This window comes from Saimiri boliviensis, chromosome 1, assembly GCF_048565385.1.
Source record: "Saimiri boliviensis isolate mSaiBol1 chromosome 1, mSaiBol1.pri, whole genome shotgun sequence".
NCBI classification, from domain to species: Eukaryota; Metazoa; Chordata; class Mammalia; order Primates; family Cebidae; genus Saimiri; species Saimiri boliviensis.
In genome coordinates, this window is record NC_133449.1 from 93,722,014 (window position 1) to 93,748,850 (window position 26,837).

The following is a 26,837-nucleotide window of genomic DNA, read 5'->3' on the forward strand; positions in this document are numbered from 1 at the left end:
TGCTATTTAGCCTCACTGGTGATGGGCATGGGAAGGATGAATTCTAGTGACCTCTCCGCAGTCCACCTTGTGAGAGCCCCCATGAGCTAGGAGGGATTCCCCTTATTGGTTGCCCTCTTTTTCTTTAATGATTCTGTTCTTTCTATCAGAAAGCTAAGGAGATTTATTTATTTTATAACCGTAGGGAAAGATATTTCATTTTCTGTTGTTACTATTTGAGATAAAATATTGTCACGTTTTCTTAGGTGGAGCCTACATCTCTTTACGTAGAAAAGGGCAAAAGAAACGGCAAGGCAGCATTTTCTACCGTACCACACCAGGCCTCGTTGGTATTTTTCGAAGTTGGGAGGAGAGGAGGAAGGAGAGTCCACTTTGTCATTTGATACTTGTCTGTAGTAGTTTACAGGATCAAAGTCCATTTTTGCTTTCTGGAGATCAGAAGTGGTCTGGAATTTTTCTTCCTATTTCCTCCTCCCTATTCTGTTCCCCAAATTTGATGCTATTCTCTGGTATTTCAGATGAAGAGATGTTTGAATGTGCACTTGTTAAACAGTGACACTGGACTAGAGCCTTGAGTGATATGTGTGAGTGCAACATGTTTCCAAGTGCCTGATTTTCCCAGGTGGAGATTTGCAGACAGTGTATCTTATTTCCAGCTCTAAGAATTAGTCACATAATTGTTTCTGAAGTAGTTATTGCAGCTAGCTTTCTCTCTCTAGTATTGTGGCCAAGTGCTAAGTTGGAAAACCTGGGAAGGTACTTGGTGGTTAAGGTGGTTTATAATTTGGATAGAGAAATGCAAAGGTCATTGATATTTTACATACCTTTCTGGGGCTTAGTTTTAATTCATAATTTTAACAGTCTGGAAGCCTGTGGAAAGCATTGCTCCCTTCCAGCTGATCCCGTTCGCCTTCCTGTGGATTACTGCTTGTTTCCTTTGCGTCTTATGTTTGTAGAATGTCTTAGGTGCTTTGAAAATGTAAATGGTTTTAGGTGTTGATTTTTTGTGTGAGTGCTTTGCTTTTTTACTTTAGATATGGAGGAACTCTTTCAATGCAGAGATCTATCTCATGAATCTGTGGTTGCACAGAACTCATTGGTAGATTTATATACCGTAGTTTGTTCACATTTAAGCAAAAAGAAGGCTTTGCATGAGTGGGGGCTTCTAGTGGAAAATCCTGTTCCTTCGAACGGTTGTTCTTACAGCCTTCTTGAGTAAGAGCGAAACCCCTTAAGGATAGAATGCAATATTTAGAACTTTAAAGCTTTACCTTCAAACCTGTGTTGGGATTTGAAGGTCAGTCATGTTAAAGTTCTCATTGTAATCTTGTAATCTGTAATGTTGAACTTGCAGAGTAATGTAGAGAATGAATCATACAGAAACCTTTTCCTCCTTGTGAAGTTGGAGACAGGAGCAGGCAGAAGACTCTGCAGTGGTACAAAGAAAGGGTCTGAGCGGGCATCTGAGAGGGAGTGAGGCCACACAGGGTCAGGAAAGATGACAGAGCCAAAGATCAGGAGAAGTGCAGGGCAGGGCCTTTGTGCAGAGGCTCAGGGAAGGCCCAGGGTTTGAAGTCTGAGCAAGAGTGGGGGTTTAGGGGTGGGGTGGGGGAGACTGTGGAAGCCTCATCACAAATGGTCCCTTGGGCATCCTGTCCAGGAACATGGGCAGGGAGCCCTGGGATTGGCCTGGGCTTGGAGAGGGTGCCCCACCTGTGTCTGATACATCATGGAGCCACAGGGGGAGACTGGGCACCCTCAGGAGGAGGAGAGAGCCAGATGCCAGTGAACATGCCAGGCTTTGGTGCATAGAGCAAAAGTAACATGAAGCTCTGCTCCCAAGCTGTGCCCAGTCCAGCCCACAGGGACTTGGTGCTGAACGAGCTTAATCGGCACCACCCTGCTGTCCTTTAGAGAAAAGGCCCACTAATTATCAGGTGCTGACTATTTCTTAGTAAGGAAGTACGAATGTGATGGAAGAAGCTGGAAGGCATTCTATGGTTCAGGAAAGCTGGGGAGCACTGGGTGTGGTCTGAATTACACTGCCGAGCTTGCAGCAGGTGATGGAGGAGTGGACATAGGGCCGGGGGAAAGGGGGCTGGGAGTGGGGGCAGCACCAGGCATCCACTAGGATCGGGTAGGGTGTGCTCCATGGGCCCTACTCCACATGGGGTATTGTGAAAGAGGTTATGGAACTGCTATACATACACACATGTACACATACTTGTACACATACATGTACACATACTTGTATATATGCACACATACACACACTTGTATATATTTACACACATATACACACGTATATATACAGACACATAACTTGTATATATCTACACACGTGCACACACTTGTATGTATATGCACACACATACATCCATTTACATATAGATACACTTTTTGCCTCATCCTTTTACGTTGTTTATTTCTGTTGTTATAAATGAACATAATACATACATATATGTGGGTGTACGCTCAAGACTGATCATTGGAAGCAGATGATCAGATTCTTCGGGAGAACTCGGAAATCTTGAGCAGGAAAAGGACAAAGACTTTTTGGACAAACCATCTAAAGAAGGGAGAAGTGCCATGTGGGGATGGCGTAAACTGAAGGGCCTGGAAGTAGGTGACCTGGTGATGCAGTGGCCAGAGCCCCCATGCGGTGGGCACAGAGAAATGGGGGACACATGGAAGAACACGTTGTCAGCATCTGCCAACCATGATGGAAGAGCAGTGAAGAGGGGGAAGCGGCAGCTAGAATTTAGTAGCGCCTGTGATGCAGGAGGTGTGTGCAGAGTGGTTCTTCTGGCATTTGACTCTGTTTTTGTCTTACTAAAATGTGGAATTAAATTTAACTTAATTTATACTTTTGTATTAAAATAATGCAAAATAAAATAATACAAAAGTATAGGAAGGTCATATTACCTGATGTCCTCAAACTTCTAAAATGTGGAATGTCTTAAGAGGAACTGAGCAATTGAGAAAACAAGTGGGTGCCCATAGCAGAGCACATTTGGGCCACATCAGCATCACCTGAGCCTTGCTAAGCCCAGATGGCCAGGACACACCCTAGAGTTTCTGCTTTGGGAGCTGTCCTACAGCTGTAATAACAAAATACCACAAACTGAGTGGCTTATAAACAACAGAAATTTATTTCCCACAGTTCTGGAGGCTGGGAAGTCCAAGATGAAGGCCCCAGTAGATTCAGTGTCTGGTGAGGGCTCACTTCCTGGTTCATAGATGGCGCCTTCTCGCAGTGTCCTCACATGGCAAAGCAATAAAGGAGCTCTCAGGGATCCCTCTTATGAGGGCACTGACCCCATTCATGAGAGCTCTGCTTTCCTAACCCAGTCACCTCCCACAGTCCCCACCTCCTAATGCCATTACATTGAGAGTTAGGATTTCAGCATGTGAATTTTAAGGAGACACAAATATTCAGACCATAACAAGAGCTGTGGGTGGGACCTGAGAATCCGTATTTCCAGCAAGTTCACAGATGAGCTGCTGGTACAGTTTGAGAAGACACTTTGCATAGCTCTGGTTTAAACAAGCATTTGTGCTATTCTCCATTAGAGGGTTCCCTGTGAAAGTGAGTTTCTTTTATCCAGACTTTTAAAACAAAGCAGTAAATTTTCTTGAGGTACTTAAGTAAATGGATTTGAGTTTCTGGCTCTTCTGACTTACAAGTTTATAGGCTTTTAATTTATCATTTAATTTACAGTTTGGGGGATTTTGCAGTATACTTTGAAAACCATGATATTGTCCTATCTGGACTACACAGAACAACTCAGCATCCTCTACAGACTTAGAAAAGATGTTTAAAAGTTTCTTCCTGTGAGTTGCAGAAATTAAAATAATACAAAAGTATAGGAAGGTCATATTACCTGATGTCCCCAGACTTCTAAAATAAACAAAAACGTGCATGTATTAACACATAAATACATACATTTAAAAATGCATGTAGCTAGGCCAGGCTCAATGGCTCATGCCTATAATCCTGGCACTTTGGGAGGCTGAGGAAGGTAGATCATCTGAGGTCTGGAGTTCAAGACCAGCCTGCCAGGTTTCGTGATGAAACTCTGTCTTTGCTAAAAATACAAAAATTAGCCAGGTGTGGTAGCAGCTACCTGTAATCCCAGCTACTAAGGAGGCTGAGACAGGAGAATTGCTTGAACCCAGGAGGTGGAGGTTGCAGTGAGGCAAGACCGTGCCACTGCATTCCAGCCTGGGTGACAGAGCAAGACTCTGTCTCTGAAAAAAAAAAAAAAAAAAGGCTTGTAGCTTTAAAAAGCAAAAACATTGACCCTGCTGTATGTATTATCCTCTAAGTCTCCAAGTTGTCCTTTTCACTTAACATTGGCATTGGCATTTTATGTGTAAAGACTTTTTAAAGGTGCAGTTATTCTGCTAAACCTACTGTGTCCTGTACTTTAAAAAAAGTGACATCTTGGGGCAAAATTTTTTCCCCTGGAAATATTGGTAGGATTTTATTAGGTAAGTCTGTGGGAAGGTATGAGTCACAAACAAGGGTTTTATAGCCAGATTTCAGAGCCTGCCAGCTGGGGCTGCAGAGGGCTGCTCTCTTGCCTGCTTCTGAAGGCAAGAAATTGGAGTTATGCCTTCCTGGAGGGCTGAGAGCAGGGTGAGGACCGCAGGGAGGTCTGACAAGCAAGTGCCCTCTGCTTTAGGTTTGGAACATGCTGGTTGCTAGAGCCTGCACAGGCACCCCAAATTGTCTTTTTATTTGGGCCACTTTTGATTCTGTGTAACCGCTCAGGATACATGCAGGCATAGAAGGCTGAGGGCAACGGCAGAGGCTTCTCTAAGCTGGGCATGCTCCAGGGTTTAGGGCTAAGGCTTCTTCAGATTCAGGAGTAGGCATGGTTCTCCATTCAGCAACCATGATACTCCGGCATATCATGATGCCTGATGTTTGAGCAACTCATTCTTTTGGTGGGAACTAGCAACTGGGAAGCTCCCTCACCCCGGGAACACATCCCCCTTTCTTATTCGAAGAATTAAACACTGAGCAGTATCTTCTAATTTGAACTTTCTGGTCAGCTTAAGCAAAACTTTGAATGCTTTTCTTCTTAGATGAATGATGCATATTCTTATCTGCTTTAAGAAAACGTTTCAGTTGTGCCACCTCAGGGTTTATCCAAGGCAAGTCAAAGATTTGCCCTTTTGCAGAGTGCTAGGGTGATTAGAGTTCTTGGGAGGTGAGTGGGATGCTTCTTTTCTATGTACACTTGATGTTTTGTTCAGATTGTGGGGGTGGTGGGAGGACTACAGCCAGGTGGAGAGCAGCTTGGGTTGGGGGTATCAGAATTTTCCAAGTCAGATTTGGCGCTTGACTTCTGCCCAGGCAGGCCAGTCCCAATGGACAACTGTGTCTTTGACTGGAGGAGGGCCCAGATGCACTTGGTAGGGCATGCTGTGGGTGGGGAGGGATTTAGCCTATACTTGGCTTGATTTGAGGGCTGTGACCTGGGCATATGAGCATCAGTAGATTAAAGGTGGTGACAGATCTGGCTCTGTTTTTGTTCTGGTTGTGTTTCACTGCTTAATCAACCACGTAGTGGCAGAAAACAGTTACTGTTGTATTTATACCCACGTGTTTGGTGGGTCAGGAATTTGAGATGGGAATGGCTCTTCTCTATTACGTGATGCCTGAGACCACACCCAGGTTAGAGCATCCACTTTGGGACGACTTCTTCACTGGCAGGTCTTGTCCTTGAGGACAGACTCAGGCTTGGCTATTGGAGTGCCCACAGGCAAGCTGTCTGGTCTCGGGTGGTCAGACTTCATGCATGGTGGTTCAGGACTCTGAGACCAGGTGTCCCAGCAAATGTGGCAGAAGCACTGGCCCTCTGTGACCACCTAAAGATGTCGTATAATGTATTTTCTGCTCTTCCCTGTGGTCCAAGCAGCCCAAGTCTCACAGGTTTAAAAGGTCACAGAGACACTCTTCCTGTCCTCCTATGCAAGGTGTGCCAAATAATTTTGGGACAGGCTTTGAAAGTGTAACTTTGGAGGCTTCCTTTGTGTATAATACACAAAGACTCCACGTAGCTTCATTGCAAGCACTTGGCAGACAAACTGTGTTACGGCTCAGATAAGGTTTTTTGGTACAGCTCACATGTTCAGAAAAGCTTGAGAGGAACAGCAAACAGTCCAGCATCAGAATGCATGCAACAGCATCATTCTGGAACTTTCTCTTCCAGTAATACTTTCAGTGTGCTTAAGGAACCCTCTATTTGCACAAGGTTTCCATTTTGAATACCTCTCTAAATTAAAGTGTTCCTGCTTTGAGCACTGGAAGGTTGGAAATCGCTATTCATTCGCCTGAAATGGGGGGCATCTTTCACATTCCAGGAGGCTTTGCTGCCCCCCTGAGGACTTCATGGAGGTTGATGTCACTCAGTTTTTGTTTGAGCACATGCCATGTGGCCTCAAGGATGGGGGATTAGCTTAGAGGATGTGTTTGGAAATGAATAAAACGCCTTTCTTCCATGTAGATGGGAAGGACTCTGGCGCCTTTGACAGGTCATGCAGGCCTTGGACTGAGGCCTCACTTTTGGAAAGGTGGCCTGGAGTGGGTGGACACTTAGCTGTATGGCCTTGATTAAGTCGCAGGATGCATCTTGGTGTCTGTCTTCCACTGTGGGTTGGTGGTGATACCATTACTTTGTGATTAGAACCAGCACAAAAGGCCCAGGTTCTGTTGCCTGTTAGACATCTTCATGAGGGTTATCACAGGATGCCCTGAGTGGAGCATGTGCTTATATCAGACTCTCCTCCCCTGCCCCACTGTCTGCCTCTGGTGCTTTTATCTTGTGACATCACTGTCCTCACCCCCAGGGCCTATGGGCTCTGCCTTCCGCATTGTATACTCTGCCCACCTCCTCCCTCGCCCATCTGTCTCTCACACCCATGCTTCCAGGTTTGCTTGGGCTACAGCACCTCACTGCCTCATCATGCTCTGAACACCTGTTCATTGCCTGCTGTCTGGAGCCCAGCTTTCTTGGAATAATATAAAAGCAATGTGTGTGGGGTCTTACTAGTGCACCCACAGGCACTGAGTTTGTTGAATGAATGGTGGATGGATGAGCAAGGAAGGATTTTAGGACACACTGGAAAAGGAAGGGAAAGCCTGCATGAGGTCCCCACAGCCAGGGGCTCCCTGATTTCACTGAGCATCCAGCAGGCTGCTTTGTATCTGTCATACTGTAAAGAAGGATGTGCCTTACATACGGTGTTACATAGGTAGCACAGTGGTGCCCGAATTTGGTTCATGAGCAGAATCTCCTGGGGCTTGTTATGAAAACAACCATCCTGTCCATCTTAACCTTGCTGCTGCATCTTCCCCTCCCCAGAGGCTTCTGCTGACATTGCCTTTCGCTCCCCACTGCCTTCCTCCCAAGAATCTCCTCCTCCATCTAGGAGTCATCCACCTATGAGTATGTGGCCCACAGGCATCTTCATGCTGCTCCCCAGGACTTGGGTGACTGCAGCCTTTACTTCTCCAGTGTGCGTTATATATAGGTGGCTGCTGTCCATTTTCCTTCAAGGACAAGAACTCCCTGGACTGGAATCACCTTGGTGATTCTGGTATCCCTTAGAGCAGAGGTTAGCAAACTGTGGCCCACAGGCCACATCCAGCCCACTGCTAGTTTTTATAAGACCCAAGAGCTAGAAAGTTTTAACAATTTTTAAATGGTTGAAAAAAGTCAGAAGGAACACTAGTTCACAGCACCTAAAAATTACATGAAATTCATATTTCTATGTCCTTCAATAAAGTTGTATAGGAGCACAGCCGTGCTTTTACAGATTGTCTTTGGCTGTGCTTACTCTCCAGTGGTAGAGTTGAATAGCTGGGACAGAGATGGCCCACAAAACCTGCAGTATTTACCGTTCTGGCTCTTTTAATAGAGTTTTGTGGGTTTTATTTTTTATTTTTTGAGACAGGTCTCACATTGTTGCCTAGGCTAGGGTGCAGTGGTGCGATTATGGCTTACTGCAGCCTCAACCTTGTGGGCTCAAGCGATCCTCCCACCTCAGCCTCCTGACTATCTGGGATCACAGGTAAGTGCCACTAGACCCAGCTAATTTTTGTATTTTTTGTAGAGACGAGATTTCACCATGTTGCTCAAGCTGGTCTCAAACTCCTGGGCTAACGCAGTCCACACTCCTGTAGTGCTGGGATTACAGGTGTAAGCCCCCATACCCAGCCTATAGTTTTCTGACTTCTGCCCTAGAGTAGCAATTCCCAGTCATTTGGGGGAGTTTTTTAGTCATTCTTTCAGCAAACATTTAGTGAGCACATATTATATTCATCTGTCTCAGTACCCTAGATAATAGCACTGAACAAAACAAAACTGTTGCTGTTGTGGAGCTTACATTTTTTTTTTTTTTAATTGGGAGCAAACAGTCAATAAACACAGATATAGATAAATAGGTGTATTAGCTGGTGATAAGTGCTGTAAAGAAAAATAAAGGCTAAGTGGGCTGTTGTTGGGGTGCTCTTACCGGTAGACTGGTCAGAAGTTCAGAAGATCTTTTGATTAGGTAACTTTTGAGCTGAGACCTGGATAAACTGAAGGGAGGGAGGGAGAAAAGTGAAGAGGTATTTGAGAGAAGAGTAAGTGCAAAGGCCCTGAGGCAGGCAGGTATGACAAGTCTGAGGAATGGGGAGACAGATGCCCTGAGCCTGGACTATGAACATTCAGAGAGGTGGGCAATAGGTGGTGGTAGCAGGTCCCCAGATCTCTTAGGATGGAGGTCCTCCTCCCTCGCCAGGGGTCACAGTCACCTGGGCACTTAAAAAATACAGTTGCTAGGAGGCCTCTGCAGAGATTCTGATTCAGCAGTTCTGACATATAGACCTGTGGCCTGGAAGGCCCTGGATTTTATCCGTTGAGACTGGAGAATCAGATCCACACTGCTTCACCCTGGCCCCATCTCTGTCAGTGTTGGGGCCTGCAGAGCCCTTTCAATTCTAAAAGGCAGTGTGGATTAGGAACCTTGGCTACTGGATGTCATGCATTGCTTGGCTCCTAGAAGGTACTCAAATAAATGTTTAAATTTTTAAAAAGAGACCTGCATTTGCCCTGTGACTGAAGGCCTCTGTTACTGTTATTTTGGGGAATGCCTTTTCTTTCTCTGCATGGTTCAGGCTAAAGGCCTAGGTCTCAATAAAGGAGGTAAGTTCTCCAGCATCTAGCCAGTGGTCAGTGCTCCATCTTTTATTGCAGGAATGGGTGTACGCTGTCTCGCATAGTCTGAGGTAGACCCTGCCACTGCTTGTCAGCCAGTCAGGCCTTTGGGAAGGCTTCTCCACACCCTCTCTGGATATCCTCCCTATGTATGCTGCATTTCCATCACAGACCCAACATCGCCTACTGAACAGTAAAGCAATGTGTGTGGGGTCTTACTCGTGCACCCGCAGGCACTGAGTTTGTCTTACTGTAAAGAATGATGTGCCTTACGTACAGTTACATAGGTAGCATAGGGTAGGACAGCAGTCTCTCCCTAAATCACACTTTCTTCCTGTGACTTAGTGTAAGTACAGTTTAAAATAGTGATTGGAATGGCTTGAGAAAAACGTGCTAAAGCATACTGTAGCCGTTTAAAATGGACAGGTATAAAATGGAAATGGTGATTTTGCCTGATCCAGCCTTGTAACATTACTTGGAAAAGGGCCATTGAAATTGCTACCCAGATCTGGATTCCTGGTGAAGAATCTGTACTCTCTGTGTGGCCTGGCATTCAGGGACTCAGGCTGTATCCCTATTCTAAAACAGATGTGCCTCTTAAAATTCCAGGCCTTTATGGATTCTGAATTGGTGGTTTTTCATTTGTTTGGGGTCTTGAATTAATTGGAGGACTTTTCAGACCTGTGAACACAAAATTTCACATGTGCTTGCAAGGTATTTTTCCTCTCTAGTCTCCCTGAAACCCATTCAGGGATCCGTGGAGACCCACAGACTTCAGATTGGGAGACTGTGTTCTAAAAGGATTGATCTCGTGATAGCTGATGACTATTTAAGGAACCAAGTTAGACTCATAGAGATTATGAAAATGTTGGGTTAGTGTTTTGATTTTTTTCTTTGTTGGAAAAGGATACTCATTTTAATATACCCTTTAAAAAACCCTGTTTTTCACTCTAAATGAAAATTTGTATGAATTAGATTTTCTTGAACTGGGTTTGCCTGCATAGCTTGAAGTCTGGATACGGACATAATGAGAACTATGAAGCTGATGTGCCTCAGTTTACATGCAAAGTATTTTTTAAATTTACATTAAAAATTAGAATAAATCAAAATGTCTTGAAAGCTGTGTGAGGGAGTTCACTTTTTAAGCCCTTTGTCAATAACTGAATAATTATCTTTCTTAAAATACTTACTTTTTTGTATTGATTCCTGTTAATATATAAATTGGTTTAATTCAGTTCAGATATTTATAGAGTACATCTATTAGTAATGCCCAGTTATCTGTGTGAACACTGTAAGGTGGGTCAAAATAACTCAAGCAGGTTGCAAAAACTTAAAAGCAACGTTAATTTAAAGCCGTGTTTAACTTTTAAAGTCTATGCCCTGCAACCTTCCAAGCTACTCTACACAAAACCACGCAAAACTAAGGCTCCGTAATTGTTGGAAATTGCTTGTGTCTTTCCGTTTGGAATGTGTGCAGCAATGCGGGGGTTTGTCCTGCTTGCCATGTGTGTCTGTTCTTAGATCTAGGCTGGGTATTGAATTCTCTCTGGAACGAAGCAGGTAGAGCTTTTGATAATTTGAAAGGAGACCAGAACACTTGACATAAAAACACTGTAAGATTAATTGGTTATAGCGCATCTGAAGATAAAAAGTAATAAGCAAGAGATAAACGTGGTAACAAAAGGGAAAAATTACTTGGCCTGCATTCAACCAGTTTTAGTGCTTGGACCATGTATGCCTGGTGTAGCAAATGTAAATATGAAAACACCTTGTATTTCAGAGAAACCTACCTGTAAGGTACCGACTAGACCAAAACACATAGCAGGCCTTGGCCACACGGCAGGGCCACCAGTGTCTCCTGGAGCAGGAGGGAAGGTTGAAGTTACTTTCTGGAGAATAAAATGCTCAGATGAGGCTTGGAGGTGCAAGTGCCCAGGATACCAGTTCTGTAGACAGAACTGAAGGGTTGGGAACAGCAATTGGTTTAGGGAGAGTGGAGAGTCCCATGCAGGGGTCTGCTTGTAGGGGGCTGCTCTGGAGGTCTGAGTGGGGAAGGAAGGGATTCAGGAAGCCTTCCTCTGCAAGGTGAATCAGAAAGTACAGCAGGGGAAGAGAGGGCATGTCTCCAGGTGCATCTCCAGCCTCCAGGGGCAGTGGAAAAGGTCTAAGGCACAGAAGTGGATCTGGTCCATATCTGCTTATATGCATTCTTATCCATTTATGAAGCGTGGTAAAGTTGTGGCTGTAGCTTGGACATCACTCCCCAGGGCTGATCCTGGGAAGCGTGGGTGTCACCAGCTTCCCCAGGAAGAGATGATTAAGGAGGACCAGAGCAAGGGGAAAGGGCTCAGGACATTATGGTCAAAGAAACAGACGGTGTCTGGGATGGGTGGCAGCCTTCGATTCTCTGAAATGGACTGAGGATAGAAGGATTGAGAGATTTCTGTGTAATCAACTTTTTTTTTTTTTTTCTGAGACAGGGTCTCACTTTTGTCACCCAGGCTAGAGTGTGGTGGCGCGATCTCAGTTCACTGCAGCCTCCACCTCCTGGGCTCAAGTGATTTTCCTGCTTCAGCCCCACCGTGTAGCTGGGACTAGAGGCGTGGGCCACCACACCTGCCCAATTTGTTTGTATTTTTTGTTGAGGTTGGGTTTTCACCAATTTGCTCAGGCTGACCTTGAACTTCTGACCTCAAGCAGTCCACCTGCCTTGGCCTCCTAAAGTGTTAGAATTACAGGCGTGAGCCACCGCACCAGCCTGAAATCATTTTAAACTGACTAAAAAAAAGGTTGGAAAAACAAAACTGAAAAAGCGAAGAGCTATGGAGTGATTTGAAAAGTCTGCCAAAAGGTGCTACCCACCCAGAAGGCAATAAGAAAAGGCAATAAGTGATGCTTCCATAGGCAATATGAGAATGGATGCTTCCATAGCATAGAATACTTGTTTTCTATGAAAGGGTCTACTTTGATCAGCAGCTTAATTCTACAGCCAAAATGAGACTGTATAACTTACTTGAGATATACTACAGTAAAGAAAAATGCACATGGTTTTGGCAACTGGTGGCTCACGGGTGATCTTTGTGAACTCTGGTGGCAGCAGTGCCTGGTGTCTGAGCTGAGGACTCACCCAGGTGTTCACCAGGTGTCTAGAAAGAGACAAGAACAGAACAACAGGGACATGGAGTTTAGTAAGGGTTAAAATCTCTTCCCTCCTTTTTAAAAAGTAAGTAAACACTTTACTCATGTCACCATTTAAACTCAGTATTTTGGAAATGTCACAGTTTTTTTTTTCCAAAGCATTTTTTAGAAGTGAAAGTCACACTATCTATATATTTTTTCATCCGTTACTGTCATAACTGCATCACAATGTTATAGTGTAGTTCCATAGTTATATTTAATGGCTTTCTGATTTCATCAAATGGCTATATCACTATTTATACAGCAGTTCTCTAATTGTGGGATATTTTGGCTTATTGTGTGTGTGTGTGTGTATGTGTATGTGTGTGATTATAAATAAGGCCATGACATTTGTGAGGGCACTTTTCCTGTATGTTTACTTATTTCCTGAGAATAAGATAAAAGCAAAATCACATGGTCCAAAGGTATAAATGTTACAGGAAAGGGGTCTTGATCTGGACCCCAAGAGAGGGTTCTTGGATCTTGCATAAGAAAGAATTCAGGGCGAGTCCTTAAAGTGAAAGCAAGTTTATTAAGAAAGCGAAGGATTAAAAATGGCTACTTCATAGAGAGGGCAGTTCTGAGGGCTGCTGGTTGCCCATTTTTATGCTTATTTCTTGATGGTATGCTAACCAAGAGGTGGATTATTCTTGCCTCCTCTTTTTCGACTATATAGGGCAACTTCCTGACATTGCCATGGCATTTGTAAACTGTCACAGTGCTGGTGAGAGTGTAGCAGCGAGGTGACCACAGGTGACTCTCGTGGCCATCTTGATATTGGTGGGTTTTAGTCGGCTTCTTTACTGCAAACTGTTTCATCAGCAAGGACTTTATGGCCTGTATCCTTTTTTTTTTTTTTTTTTTTTTTTTTTTTGAGATGGAATTTCGCTGTTGGTGCCCAGGGTGGAATACAACGGCCCCGTCTCTGCTCACTGCACCCTCCATCTCCAGGCAGGGCTCAGGTGATTCTCCTGCCTCAGCCTCCCAAGTAGCTGGGATTACAGGCACGTGCCACCACACCCAGCTAATTTTGTATTTTTAGTAGAGACGGGTTTCATCATGTTAGTCAGGCTGGTCTCAAACTCTTAACCTCAGATGATCTGCCTGCCTTGGCCTCCCAAAGTGCTGGGATTACAAGTGTGAGCCACATGCCCAGCCCGTTACCTGTATCTTGTGCTGACTTTCTGTCTCATCTTGTGACTTAGAATGCCTTAACTGTCTGGGAATGCAGCACAGTAGGTCTCAGCCTCATTTTACCCAGCTCCTATTCAAGATAGAGTTACTGTGTCTGGTTCCAATGCCTCTGACATAAGCAGTTTTTTTGTTTATTTGTTTTTTGAGACAGTCTCGTCACCAGGTGCGAGGCTGGAGTGCAGTGGCATGATCTTGGTTCACTGCACCCTCTGCCTCCTGGGTTCAAGCAATTCTCCTTCCTCAGCCTCCCAAGTAGCTGGGACTACAGGCGTGTGTCACCACACCCAGCTAATTTTTGTATTTTTTAGTAGAGACAGGTTTCACCATGTTGGCCAGGAGTGTCTCAATCTCTTGACCTTGTGATCTGCCTGCCTCAGCCTCCCAAATTGCTGGGATTACAGGCATGAGCCACCATGCTCGGCCATAGTTTTTATTTTTTTTAATGAATAATGAATCTAGTTAATATTTATTTTAATTTCTCCCATTTTCCTGCTTTCTTGCCACTTTTATTTATTTCGCCATATAGTGCTGTCTTTTTTTTTTTTTTAAATCAAATTTCCTCCTCTGTTTGAAGAGAGATGTGCTTTTATGGAATCAGCAACATTCATCTTCTTGAGAGTGAGAATTTCTTGTGGGGTATGGTTTGAATACTGAATCCTATTTAATGAGTAGCTATTAAACTCCTTCTACACACAAGAGTATGGCAATAGGAAGATGCCTGGGATTATGAGATTCTAACCTCAGGGCCTTCCCAAGCTCACAAAATTAAACAGCCCGGGACAGGGAGTATGTTTGTATTTACTCTTTCTGTTCTTCCTCAGCACCTGGAAGCACCTAAATGCACCTGGCATTTAAGAGGCCTTCAGTATCTGCTGAGTGGCCAAATGAGGGCCAAATAGGAGTGTGTACAAAATATTAGGACCTTTCATTCACAGAAAAGGCTTCTTTAGAAAGAATCTCCTGCTCAGTAACTTAAAGTGAGTGCTCATGGTCTAGTATTACATTTCAAAGTTATCTGCTGTTGATTCAGGGCTGATTTATACACATTTACTGAAGGCCTGCTGTATACAGGCACAGGAGAGCCTGCCCACCAGGTGCCTAGGGTATAGAAGGGAGATGTGCTAAATGCTGAGAAGGATGCACTGCTCTTGGAGTTAAGCTGCACTGCAGGCCGCTGTTAAACCTCTCTGGAATTGCTTTCGTTATCATTACACAGGAGAGGTTAAATGAAACCTTAGGACTTCTTTCAGACTTGTGATTGGTTTTTGTGGCTAGCTCTTCCTCAAAGGTTGAGAACATACTGTTTATCAGAACACATGCATCCTTAGCTAGACATGGTGGCACATGCCTGTAGTCCCACTTGCTCAGGAGGCTGAGGAGGAAGGATTGCTAGAGACCAGCCTGGTTAACAAAGGAGAGCTGTCACTTAAAAAAAAAAAAAAGCTCTACATGCACTCTCCAAGCGGGGTCTCCAGACCCCAAAAGAGGTATTCCAAAAGTATGGGATAGATAGAAAAGAAAAATAGCTCAGAGCAATGTGAGTGAGCCATGTGAGGTATGCAGAATTTATCAGGCCCAGAGAGTCATTAACATGGAACTAAAGTTATGCCCTGCCATGCCCAGGGCCAGTTCTTTAAAGGCATTTTGTTTCTGCCCAGCTGCCTCACCCAATATTTTTTTCCTGGAATTTTTGATAAAAAACAAAAAAAAAAAAAACAATATATAGCCAGTCAGTAGCTTATGTCATTTTAATGTAAATTCTTGATAACTTAGAAACTGCCTCTTCCTTTAGAAATCCCCTTGTCACTGCTGCTGTTGGGATCACATATTCAGGGCAACTTGAGTCAATCTTCCTGGGTTGCAGTTCTCAAACTTGGCATGAATAAATTCTGCCAATCCTGTTTTTACTTACTATGTAATAAGACTTCACTGTTTTCAAAATAAAGTGTACATTTTGTTGTCTTCCTGACATAAGTTAATTTTCTTCATAAACTTTAAAATATTGCTTAAAATTTAAGATTCCATCCACTGGAATCCCTGAAAGTTATGGACTTAAATATTGACTTTTTTTTTTTTCCTTTCTCTTGCAGCTGTTTGGGGCAACTTCGTTAATATGAGGTAATTATTTTTAATTACTTGTGTATTGTGGTTGGGTTTTATAAACACATTTTAGTTGGTACATATATACCACGGATGTCATGGGTTAATTGAAAAATATTTTAAACACAAAACCAGTTTCTTGCTAATCACATATCTGGGCTATTTCTTTTCTCCTATGGGTATTCTCAAGGAATGCAGCCAATTTTAACAGTTACCAAGTAAAGCCCACAAGTAAAGCCATGGTCAGCCACTCTTTCCTTCCCTCATTGTGTAGATAATAGAGGGTTGACCCTAGCTTATGTACATTGCTTTTCTGGGTGGCTTGAGCAAGAACACTGGGGGGCTTTTGCAAAGCCTTTTGAGAAGGGAGCTGTCTTAGGGCAGCCATGGCTGGCCCGTGACCCCAGAGGGACCAGCTAGTGGATGTGGATGCTGAGAACACCTATTTAGTCCAGGGTTAAGCCTATATGCATCATATGTGCTTCTTCCTAGGGCAGGAGGATCTCTTGTAAAAATAAAACCCTTGTGTTATCTCTTTACCAAATTATAAAAATAGTCTTTAAAAATCGGCGAAAAGAAATAAGCATTTATTGTAAAAACAAATTTGGCGCTGTTAATAGTTTTCCATTTAAAGGAAAATCTGCTCCACTTTTTGTTATGTTGTGAGAATTGCTATTGTAATGATTAGGTTGGTTTTGGAATGTAATGAGGCTGCACATGTCTCCTAGGGTAAAAGGTTACTGTGACCTCAGGAGGCTTTTCATGTGGAGCTGTGTTTTGCAAGGTGGGTGGGATGATGTTAATCCGATTCCTACCACCAGGGCATGTGTGTGTCTACTGACAAAGGCTGCTGTGTGTGACTAGGTGGGGTGCTCAGATCCCATTTAAAGGAACTCTGTGGTTTTACTTAAAAGACTCCATTTTGTATTAAATCCCCAGGAAAGCCCAGCAGGCAAACCTGTACTCCTATAGACACACTTCCTGCTTCTAATTTAAAATCCTGTATTGGGTGTAGCATGGCAGTGAGATTATTTTGGTTTAGTGGAAATAATTCATTCGGTAATACTGAGCATGTTCATAGATGGATTTAAGGGGATTCTCTCCCTTGGTTGTCTTCTTTTCCTCTGGTGCATCCCTTCTGGAGGGAATGGCACATGTGACTGATACTTGAGCAGGAGATAGAGGTGGTCTGCAGCCTTCAAGGTTGTGTTACGGTTGTTGATTCAGAAACAGTCTTGAAGTCAAAAAGCCTTTCAGTTCATCTCAGTTTATAGTTTTCTACTCAACAGGTCTATCCAGGAAAACGGCGAACTAAAAATTGAAAGCAAGATTGAAGAGGTTAGTCTCCTTTCCATTTTTGTATCTATTTAGTCTGTATACTTGTCAATTTCACATCCTTTGCTCATGCTATCATCCTTATTGTGGCAGCTTGATGCTGTTCTGTGATTTGAAACCATCTCCCTTGTTATTTAAGAGGACATGCAATCTGTTACTGTTGGTCCATTTTTGACCAAATAAAACAAGTTTTACCTTAGAGACAAAATGGATTTAGACTTTTACATGACTTTTCAGGTAAGCCTTTTTTAGAGAAAGGGAAGTGATTATCTTTGGGAGATAGAAACGAGTACCAACATCCTCTCACTAGCACAGATGCCGAAAAGAAAAATGGCCCCCAATCAGATGCTTGGCCACAAATGTAAAGAGCGTCCGTGTGCACAGATGGGGACGTTGCACTGCCACCCAGCTGAAGACTAGCACCTGTGCTGGGTTATACACCTCCTATTTAAATATATAAAGATACAGCCAGACAGTTGGAACGTGGGCTGTGGGGGAGGGGAGGAGAGGTTACTTTGGATAAGAAGCCAAATGCGGGAGTCCTGGGAAGCCCGTAGGTTGCTTTCTTTCCTCCTGAGCCCACAGTGTCTACAGACTTGGATGTGCGTTGCAGCCTGCAGTTTATGTGCTGCGGCTGATAACATAAATATACACAATAATTACAGAAACAAGATGTTAAGCTTTTGTGGGCTACACTTTGGGGATTCTTCCTAAAAAGAGATGGATAGTGTTGAGCCAGAAACACCTTTTACATTCTTCCTAATAAGATGGGTGAGCAAAAATGTTAATTGTCTCAGAAACTGAGGCATTTATGGAGTAGAGTTCACATGGACAGTTTATCTGCTCAATTCTAGCGTTGTGACTCAAGTGGTACATCTTAATTTCACACCGAAAGTTTATTTGTAGAAGAAATTAAAACCTGTGTTGTATTATGTCATGTTTAAACATCAGAATGGGGTGAAAGGGGTTGAGGCCTGTGTTTTTGCTTTAAAACTAATTTTTGTTATTACTGTTCTAGATTGTTGAACCACTAAGAGAGAAAATCAGAGATTTAGAAAAAAGGTATGTGTACTTTTTGTCATAAGGTCAGTAGTTAAAATAAGTTCGTCTCAAGTGAATAATTAACTCTGACAATTAATTATCTTTCTCCAAATTGCCACCTAAATAAATATCTACATACAAATTTCCCCCACTTTAAGTCTAATACCCACATGGAACATTGGGAGAAGAATCAATCTGGATGTATTAAGATCTTCCTTGTTCAAACTCTGAACATTCAATTTCTGCAAATTTATTATATAGACATTTTGGCCAAGCCTCACACTTTTTTTAACTTCTGCATGTATTGAGCAGTTGGATAGAATTCCAAAACAGGAGGACAATCCGGTGGGCCTAAAACATAGTATCATGTACAAACACCACGAATTAAGGATGTGGAGCCTGTGGTATATCATGTTTAGTCATTAGCTGCTTTTGTCACCAAAGTTCATGAGGAGGTTTCCAGAATTTAGTCCAGGTGAAGTAGCTGGGAGGGAAGGTTTATGTAGTATGATAGAAAGGATTATTTGAATCAGATTCCAGAGTGAACCCCTCCTCACCCTTTGGGACTCCTGAGGCAGCTAGGCCTCAGGCTCTGGGACTTTCTGCTTGCTATGCTGTATACAGAAAACATGGTATAGAGTAGCAGTTGAATCTCTAGAAATTTTAAAAAGAAAAATGACAGCATTTGTTAAAGTTGATGTCACTTTTTTCCCCTTTCTTGGGAAGTTTGGATGATATGTGTCAGCATCGAATGAGCCTTTTATGAAGTCCAGAACAAAAATGAAGAAATGAGCAGTTTTTCTTTGATTTTCATTAAATGATCAAAGGGAAATAAGATTGGAAAAGAGTCATTAAACAAAATGTGTCGTTCACTTTCTTCTTATCCTCAACAGAGCAGTGAACCAAACTGTTAATTTCAAAACTTATCAGAATAAAAGTTGTCAGTAATTTTTAACAGATTCCTTTGGTAATATAAGGTTGTTATTTGTGCCTTAAATTTTTTTTTTTTGCCTTGATTTTGTGTTTCAGCTTGTAATACTTCCTTGGTTGGGAGCCAGAAAATCTGCCTTTGATAAGACAGCAGAATTGAGAGATTTTAATTGAAGACTTTTTTTTTTTTTTTTTAAGAAAAAGTGGAACGATAAGAAATAACCTACCACATATTCTGTATATTGGTACAAAAAAAAAAAGAGAGAGAAAAAAAAACTTGTCCACTAGTGATTATTTTCTTTAGAGAATAATATTCACTTATGAAAAGAAAAATGTCTTAATTAGATAATTTCCCTAAGGCAATAAATAGCTTACAAACAAGAGCTCTCAACATGTGAGAGTTAAGCAATCCCTTTGATACTTTTGTGATTTTATGTGTGTGTGTGTGTGTGTGTGTGTGTGTGTGCACTTTTTTTTTTTTTTTTTTTTACCATGCAACAAAACCTTTATTAAAATATTTTGAACAGCTTCAGCTATTACTGAAACTTGTAATTTCTAAACTTAAGTTGAGGCAAATGGCTATAGTGTAGAGTAATGCCGTCACTGGGCACTGCTAATTCAAGACTGAAGAATTAACAGCCACCCCTCAGATGCAGGACCAGGTGCAGGGTCGACTCTTTCTGGATGTCGTAGTCAGAAAGAGTGCGGCCATCTTCCAGCTGCTTGCCTGTAAAGATGAGCCTCTGGTGGTCGGCGGGGATGCCTTCCTTATCCTGGGATGCCTTCCTTATCTTGGCCTTCACATTTTCGATGGTGTCACTGGGCTCCACCTCCAGGGTGATGGTCTTGCCGGTCAGGGTCTTCACGACAATCTGCATTTTGACCTGTTAGCGGATACGACGATGCTGCGAATCGCCAATCACGTCCAGCCACCGAACTCCGACACACGTTCACCTGACAAAGCCAGTCTCTCCCTAAACTGTGTGTACGCTTTTAAACTGGACAGAGAAGCACAAATAATAATTTAATCCTAAGAATTCACTGAGAATTTATTCTTGTCAACCTGTAAGGCCACCTTGAAAACAGGCGCAGAAGGCAAACATTTGCCTCTTGGGCTGCTTGCTTCCATCCTTCAGGTTGTTCAGCAAGTCAGGTGACCCACATGCCTGCATTACCATGTCAGAAGGTCAAGTGCAGGTCTGGCTAAAAAAGCGTGACGGTGGAAATTGATGGAATTCTGTCTAGCTTTACTTTTGCTGACTAATTGTGTGATAAAGATTATCAAACAACCATCTTGACGCAGACAAGATAAGAATGTAACTGGAAATAGGTTTACTTGATGTGCTTGTCACTTTGAGCAGAGTGGCCCCCAAGAACTAAGTTACAGGTTATATTTATCCAGGGAAAGAAAGAAGGCAGTGTCATTCTAGAAGCCTGAGTAACAGGATTGTATGTGAGCTTTTTCTCTGTTTTACCACACTCTCATTTCTTAATGCTTTATTTGCCATTTGTTTAATTTTAATTCTGTATCTTTAAATGTTCTTTGAACAGATGGCAAATGATGATAATTTATATTCTAAGTAAGAATACTACTTACCGGCTATCTTACTAAACAGTAAAGTTAGTCTGGAATGACATAAAATATTAATAATTAGTAAAGGATTAATTTGGGACTGTAAGAAAACATTTGTTACCTAGTTCATCCCTCATTTTGCCTCTGCTTGCTGGTTTCCCTCTCACTCAGGAACGCAGGCCTCATGCCTCTGCCACATTTTGCTGCTTAACCCCCAGTGCCTAATGTAGAACAGGCATTTAATGCAAAGTTCCTAAATAAGTAGATGAGCCCATACACTGGGTAGGTGTTTCACCTCCCACAGGTCTTTAAGAAGCTTTGTGGGCTGGGCACGGTGTAATACCAGCACTTTGGGAAGCCTCGGCAGGCAGATCGCATGACCCCAGGAGTTCGAGCCCAGCCTGGGCAACGTGATGAAACCTCATCTCTATGAAAAATGTAAGGCTGCAGTGAGCTGTGATCGTGCCACTGCATTCCGTCTGGGGCGACAAGAGTGTGAGACCTTGTTTCAAAGAAAAAAAAAGGACTTGTGCCCCTGCCCAGCCCTGGGTCAGTCCAGCAGGTACTTGGGAATACTGGGCAGCTGGCTCAGCAGGTGGCCCAGACAACAGCATTCACATGGTCACCGGACTCTTATCAGTCACTGTGCTATGTCACACATGACTGCAAGGAGGAAAACAGGACGACTCATACTGAGGAGGACCCCACAGGAACTCACCCCTTCCTGTTACTTTCAGCTTTGCCTCAGAGGAAGAAGTCAGGACTGTGAGATAGTTTTTTAAAAGTTTAATTACTTGAGCGTATACATATGAAAGCTAAAATTTGGCAGCTACATATTGAAGATAAACAAAGCAAGAAACTCAAACTATTTTTCCTTTTTTAAATAAGAGTTTTAGCACACTGCGTTTGAAGTATTTTTTAGTCCGTCTTGCACCCATCACTGTGTGTGTCAGGCAGCCATGCCTTTGCTTCAGTTCAGTTTCTTTGAAGTAGCATTTACTGTAATAAAACAGTTTGCCCTTTTCCTTTCGGTATAAGTAGCACACCACGTTTCATTTTAAGCTTTCAGGCAGGGACTATTCTAAGCTGACAGCTTGGATTAACATTTGTTTCTGTGGCCCTGGATGCACATGCCGAAGTTCTGTGCCTCCGCTCCTCACAGAATTGGTTTCTCTCCCTGCCTCTCGTTTTCCCGTGTGTAGCTGTACTCCCAATCCCCAGCAGTCCTGACTCTAAAATCATATACATGGTAGAGAAAGAGCACCAAAGGTGAGTGATGGAAGTGATGCATCAGAGATGGCACCTGCGTTTTCACGACAGACAATCCGGAGGAGCCATAGTGCTTGTGAGCAGTCATAGGAAGGAAAGAGGGTCACAGCTGTGCCACAGCACTTGGATGTGCCGCTTGGGGATTGAGGCTGAAGACCAGGATATTCTGAATTCAGAGAAATGGGGAAAATTGGAGCGGTGTCAGAGCTGCACACAGATAACTCAGATTTACAATGCAGTCTCCTAGCTGAATTGGTGAGAAGAAACAGAATGACAAGAAGTGTTACTTGGCAAACAAGACATCTGTCCTGTTCCTACCAGTCTAACAGCATCGCAGCTGACTGAAGGCAGAACTTGCCCCTGCTCCGCAGCTGCTTGGATACCATTCCCGAGGCACTTCCTATGGGCGGCAAGTGCTAAAAACAGTCCGTGAGCTCACAAGGGGGAATGCCAGGGTTCCCACCCGTGCCCTCAGACTCTCCCATCTGATTTTGTAGTCTGCAAGGGGAACTTGACCTTTTGAGACTCTGGAAGTTCTTAATAGGGGAATTCGTCTGCATTGTAGTAGAAAGCCCTTTCATGTCAATTTAAGCACCCTTCCAGGCATTTTGGAGATGAGAAACCCCTATTTCAGGGGCTTCTGTCTAATGACCTGTCATATTCTGTTCAGTTGAGTGACCATTAAGGAAGTGCATTCGGTATCCTAGTGCTGTGTCAGTGCTGGGGACAGGATGGGGATAGAGACAGTGCCACCTGGCCCAACACCTCTCCAATTAGTATAACAACCATAAAGCTGATGTCTCAGATTTTATTTAAAGCACTTTTGTTCCTAACTGAATCACTTTAAAAATGAATATTTCAGTTCTCTGTTTATCACCTCTCACTGGACTTTTTATATTCTGATCACACTGCCCGGCTTCTGGGACATTAGTGTGGACTGGGGACCCATGGAACCTTAGAGCAGCAAGAGGCCATCAAAAGATAAGTGAAACTTAAGACAGGGTCAGAACTGACCCACAGAGACAGAAGGTGCTGATGCCCAGTTATTTTACCAGGGACACAGATCAGAAAGAAGATGCTGTGATTGTGAAAATTCTGGGAGCAGGAGATAAAGTTTCATTAATATCTTTTCTCTTCTGGGGTGGTCCTCCCTCCTGGGGCCTGTAACTTCAAAACAGCTCTCTTCCATCTGGGCCCCGTACAGCATCTAGAGAATGCCATGGTTATAGCCTGATGGGTTCTTCTCACCCACTGCCCTGAGAAAACCAAGGCACTGAGAACGGGAAGTGTTAACAGCCAAGAAAGAGTTAAGTCTCAGGGCCAGCCATGTGTGAGAATGGGAGAGGTTTCTCAAATCTTCCTGAGAACTCAAGAATTGTTAGGGGTAGTTTGGTGGGTGGGGGCTGGGAAGCTGAAACAATTGATTGGCTGGGTGTGAAATCACAGGGGTGTCTAAACTGTCTTCTCACAGTTACTGGAAGCAGGGTCTGAGGACCAGGTGACATCTCTTTGTCTGTCTGCCAAATGCTAAATCTGAAAGCTATCTGAAAAGACCATTTCTTTAGGATTCACAGTAGCGATGTCACCTATAGAAGTTGTTGGAGAAGTTATAAGTCTTGCGACCTGTTTTGCGTGACTCTGGGGCAGTAAGCAGCATATAGAAAAGCTCAGCTAAGCGATGCAGGTAATAGTTGAATATACTTATTCTTTAGCAAAGTTCAGTCCCTACCATAACTGTAACCCCAGCTTAGGAGTGTGGCTTCAATCTCGAAACAAGGAGGAGGGTCAGTTTTCCTTGCTTCAACGTTTAACTATAAATTCCTCGCCTAGTTATCTTGGCCTCTGCTCTAAAATAAGCAAAAACAATAAAAACAAAACTTTAGACTGTGAGGTTAGAAGCAAGATGGAGCCAGTCATACTAGGTTTCTCTCATTACTTACAATTCTGCAAAGGCAGTTTCATGGCCATCTTCCTCATGGTATGATTTTACCCGGACTGCTAGAGGTAGTGCCTACCCTGCTTTAGCAGCTGCTGGAGGTCTGTAGCTCCTTAAGCTTTCACTTCTTAGAGACAGAATCTCGAGTCATATCCTTAGCTTGATTCTAAACAAAGAGCAGGCTGGGCGCTATGGCTCACGCCTGTAATCCTAGCACTTTGGGAAGCTGAGGCAGGCAGATCACGAGGTCAGGAGATCGAGACCATCCTGGCCAACATAGTAAAACCACATCTCTATTAAAAAAAATGCAAACAAAAAATTAGCTGGGCGTGGTGGCACACACCTGTAGTCCCAGCTACTCAGGAGGCTGAGTCAGGAGAATTGCTTGAACCCAGGAGGCAGAGATTGCAGTGAGTCAACATCACACCACTGCACTACAGCTGGGCGACAGTGTGAGACTGTCTCAAAAAAAAAAAAAAAGAGAAAGAAAAGAAAAAAAAAGGAGCAGGTTAGATAGCACTTGACCTCAAATTAACCTGCAACTCCTTCGTTTCTCCAGCACTCATTCAAGAGTAGAGAGAAGGAGCAAACACTAACAGTCCCAAAACCTATCATATGCTTTGACAGTAAACGGAGAAAATACTCAAATGAAATATTTGACTTTTTCCTTTTGAATTTCTTTGTCTTATTCAGCTTTACTCAGAAATATCCACCAGTGAAGTTTTTATCAGAAAAGGATCGGAAAAGAATTTTGGTAAGTGTGTACACCTGATTAGTATTTGTAATGTTAAGAAACTTTCTTTTTTCATTGAGAGATAATTCACATATCATAAAATTCATGCTTCTCAAGGATACAGTTCAGTGACTTATAGTATGTCCACAGAGTTAGCACCACATTCTGATTCCACAGTATTTTCATCACCCCAAAAAGAAGCCCTGCACCCGTTAGCAGTCACTTTCCATTCCCAGCCCCCTCCCACCAGCTCTGGGAAACCACTAAAACTATTTTCTATCTCTTTGAATCTGCCTTTTTTGAACATTTCATATGAATGAAATGATGTGATATTTGGTCTGTCTTCAAGTCTCAGCTGTAGCATGAATCAGTACTTTTCATTCCTTTCCATGGCTGAACAATAGTCCATTGTATGGATGTGCCACATACTGTTTACCTGTTTCTCAATTGATTGGGTATTTGGAGTTGTTTCTACCTTGAGGCTGTCGTGAATAATGTTGCTATGAATGCATGTGTGTAAGTTCTTGTGTGGACATAGGATTTTCAGTTCTTTTAGGTATACTTAGGGGTGGGATTACTGGATTGTGTGGAAACCCTGTGTTTAACTTTTTGAGGAAGTATGAAACTTTAGAGCAATGGTTTTTAACCTTTTAGACCACTTTGACAAATACCCAGGGGGCTTCCTTGGCTCATAGTGCTCTTGTTAAACATCAGTATAAACTTACCAATGAAAGAAGCCCTTTTAACTATTAGGTAACAAATTATGTCCAAAAAGATTGCTTGTTGTGTTTTTTTTTTTTTTTTAAGTAACAGCTTTATTGAGATATAATTCACATACCATACAATTCACCCTTAAAATTTATAATTCAGTAGTTTTTAAGGTATTCACAGAGTTGTGCAGCCATTACCACATCCAATTTTAGAACCCCCCCAAAGAAGGCCTGTACCCATTAGCAGTCACTCTCTATTTTCCCTAAGGCCTTCCATACCCCAGTCCCTAGGCAACCATTAATCTGTTTTCTGTCCTTGTAGATTTGCCAATTCTGGATATTTTTATAGATGGGATAATGCAGTATTTGTCCTTTTGTGACTAGCTTTTCTTAGAATGTTTCTAGGTTTCATTCATGTTGTAGCTTGTATCAGTATTTCATATATTTTTATTACCAAATAATCTGTTATGTGAATGTACCACATTTTACTTATACAGTAGGCCCTCCACATCTGTGGATTCAACTAACCACAAATTGAGAATGTAGTTAGGCCCACAATAGTTATGTCTGTACTGAACATGTGCAGACTTTTTTCTTGCTATTACTCCCTAAACAATACAGTATAACATTTTTACATAGCATTTGCATTGTATTAGGTATTATAAGTTACCTAGAGATCATTTAAAGTACAGAGGAGGGTGTGTGTAGGTTATATGCAAATACTACACTATTTTATCTGAGAAAATAGCATCCTTGCATTTAGGTATGCGGGGTGGGTTGTGGTCCTGGAAGCAATTCCTTGTGGATGCTGAGGGACAACTGTACGTTTGCTATATGTGTCCTAGGGTGACGCTGTTTCACCTTTTGAGGAACTGCCGTTTGCCAGAGCAGCCGCAGCATTGTGCATTCCACCAGCGGTGTGTGAGAGCTGCAGATTCTCCACATCCTCAACACCACTTCTTACTGTCTTTTTTACTGCAACCTTTCTACTAGGTGTGACATGATATCTTTTGTGGTTTGGAGTTGCCTTTCTCTGGTAGCTCATGGTGTTGAGCATGTTTTTGTGTGCTTATTGGTCATTTCTATTACTTAACCTGTTCTTTAATTGGTTATTTTGCTTTTCATTATTGAGTTCTTTATATATTCTTGATTCAATTTTCGTATCAATTATATTATTTGCAAATATTTTTTCTCGTTCTGTGGGTTGTCTTTTTACTTTCTTGATGGTGTTCTTTGAAGCACAGAAGTTTCAGATCCTGATGAAGTCTGTTTTATTCTCTTTTGCTGCTTGTACTTGGGTGTCATATTTATTAAATAATTGCCTAAACTGAGGACACAAAGGAGCAGGCTGGGCACAGTGGCTCACTCCTATAGTCCCAGCACTTCAGGAGGCTGAGGTGGGCACATGTTTTTTTCCTAAAAGTTTTATAGATTTTGTTCTTAAATTTAGGCCTGTGATTTATTTTGAGCTAATTTTTGAATAGGGTATTAGGTCATCATTCTTTTGCATGTGGCTGTCCAGTTGTCCAGTACAATTTTGTTGAAAAGACTAATTATTGTCCATTGAATTTTCCTGGCACCCTGATTTTGTTGAAAATCAGTTTACCATAAATGTGCAGTCAAG

At 42.7% G+C, this 26,837-nt stretch overlaps 1 protein-coding gene across 3 annotated transcripts in view; it reads left to right on the top strand.

The window, feature by feature from the left end:
* UXS1 (UDP-glucuronate decarboxylase 1) overlaps nt 1-26,837 on the top strand; it is a 95,290-nt gene that overhangs the window by 12,466 nt on the left and 55,987 nt on the right. The window contains exons 2-5 of one of the 3 annotated variants that reach the window (XM_010333633.3): nt 15,677-15,704; nt 16,961-17,024; nt 18,040-18,083; nt 24,464-24,524. In XM_010333633.3, the coding sequence (XP_010331935.2) occupies nt 15,677-15,704; nt 16,961-17,024; nt 18,040-18,083; nt 24,464-24,524 (197 nt within the window). Of the gene's footprint in view, nt 1-15,676; nt 15,705-16,960; nt 17,025-18,039; nt 18,084-24,463; nt 24,525-26,837 lie in introns of those variants that run through there. The other 2 variants (XM_010333634.3, XM_074400425.1) reach the window with 2 other exon arrangements.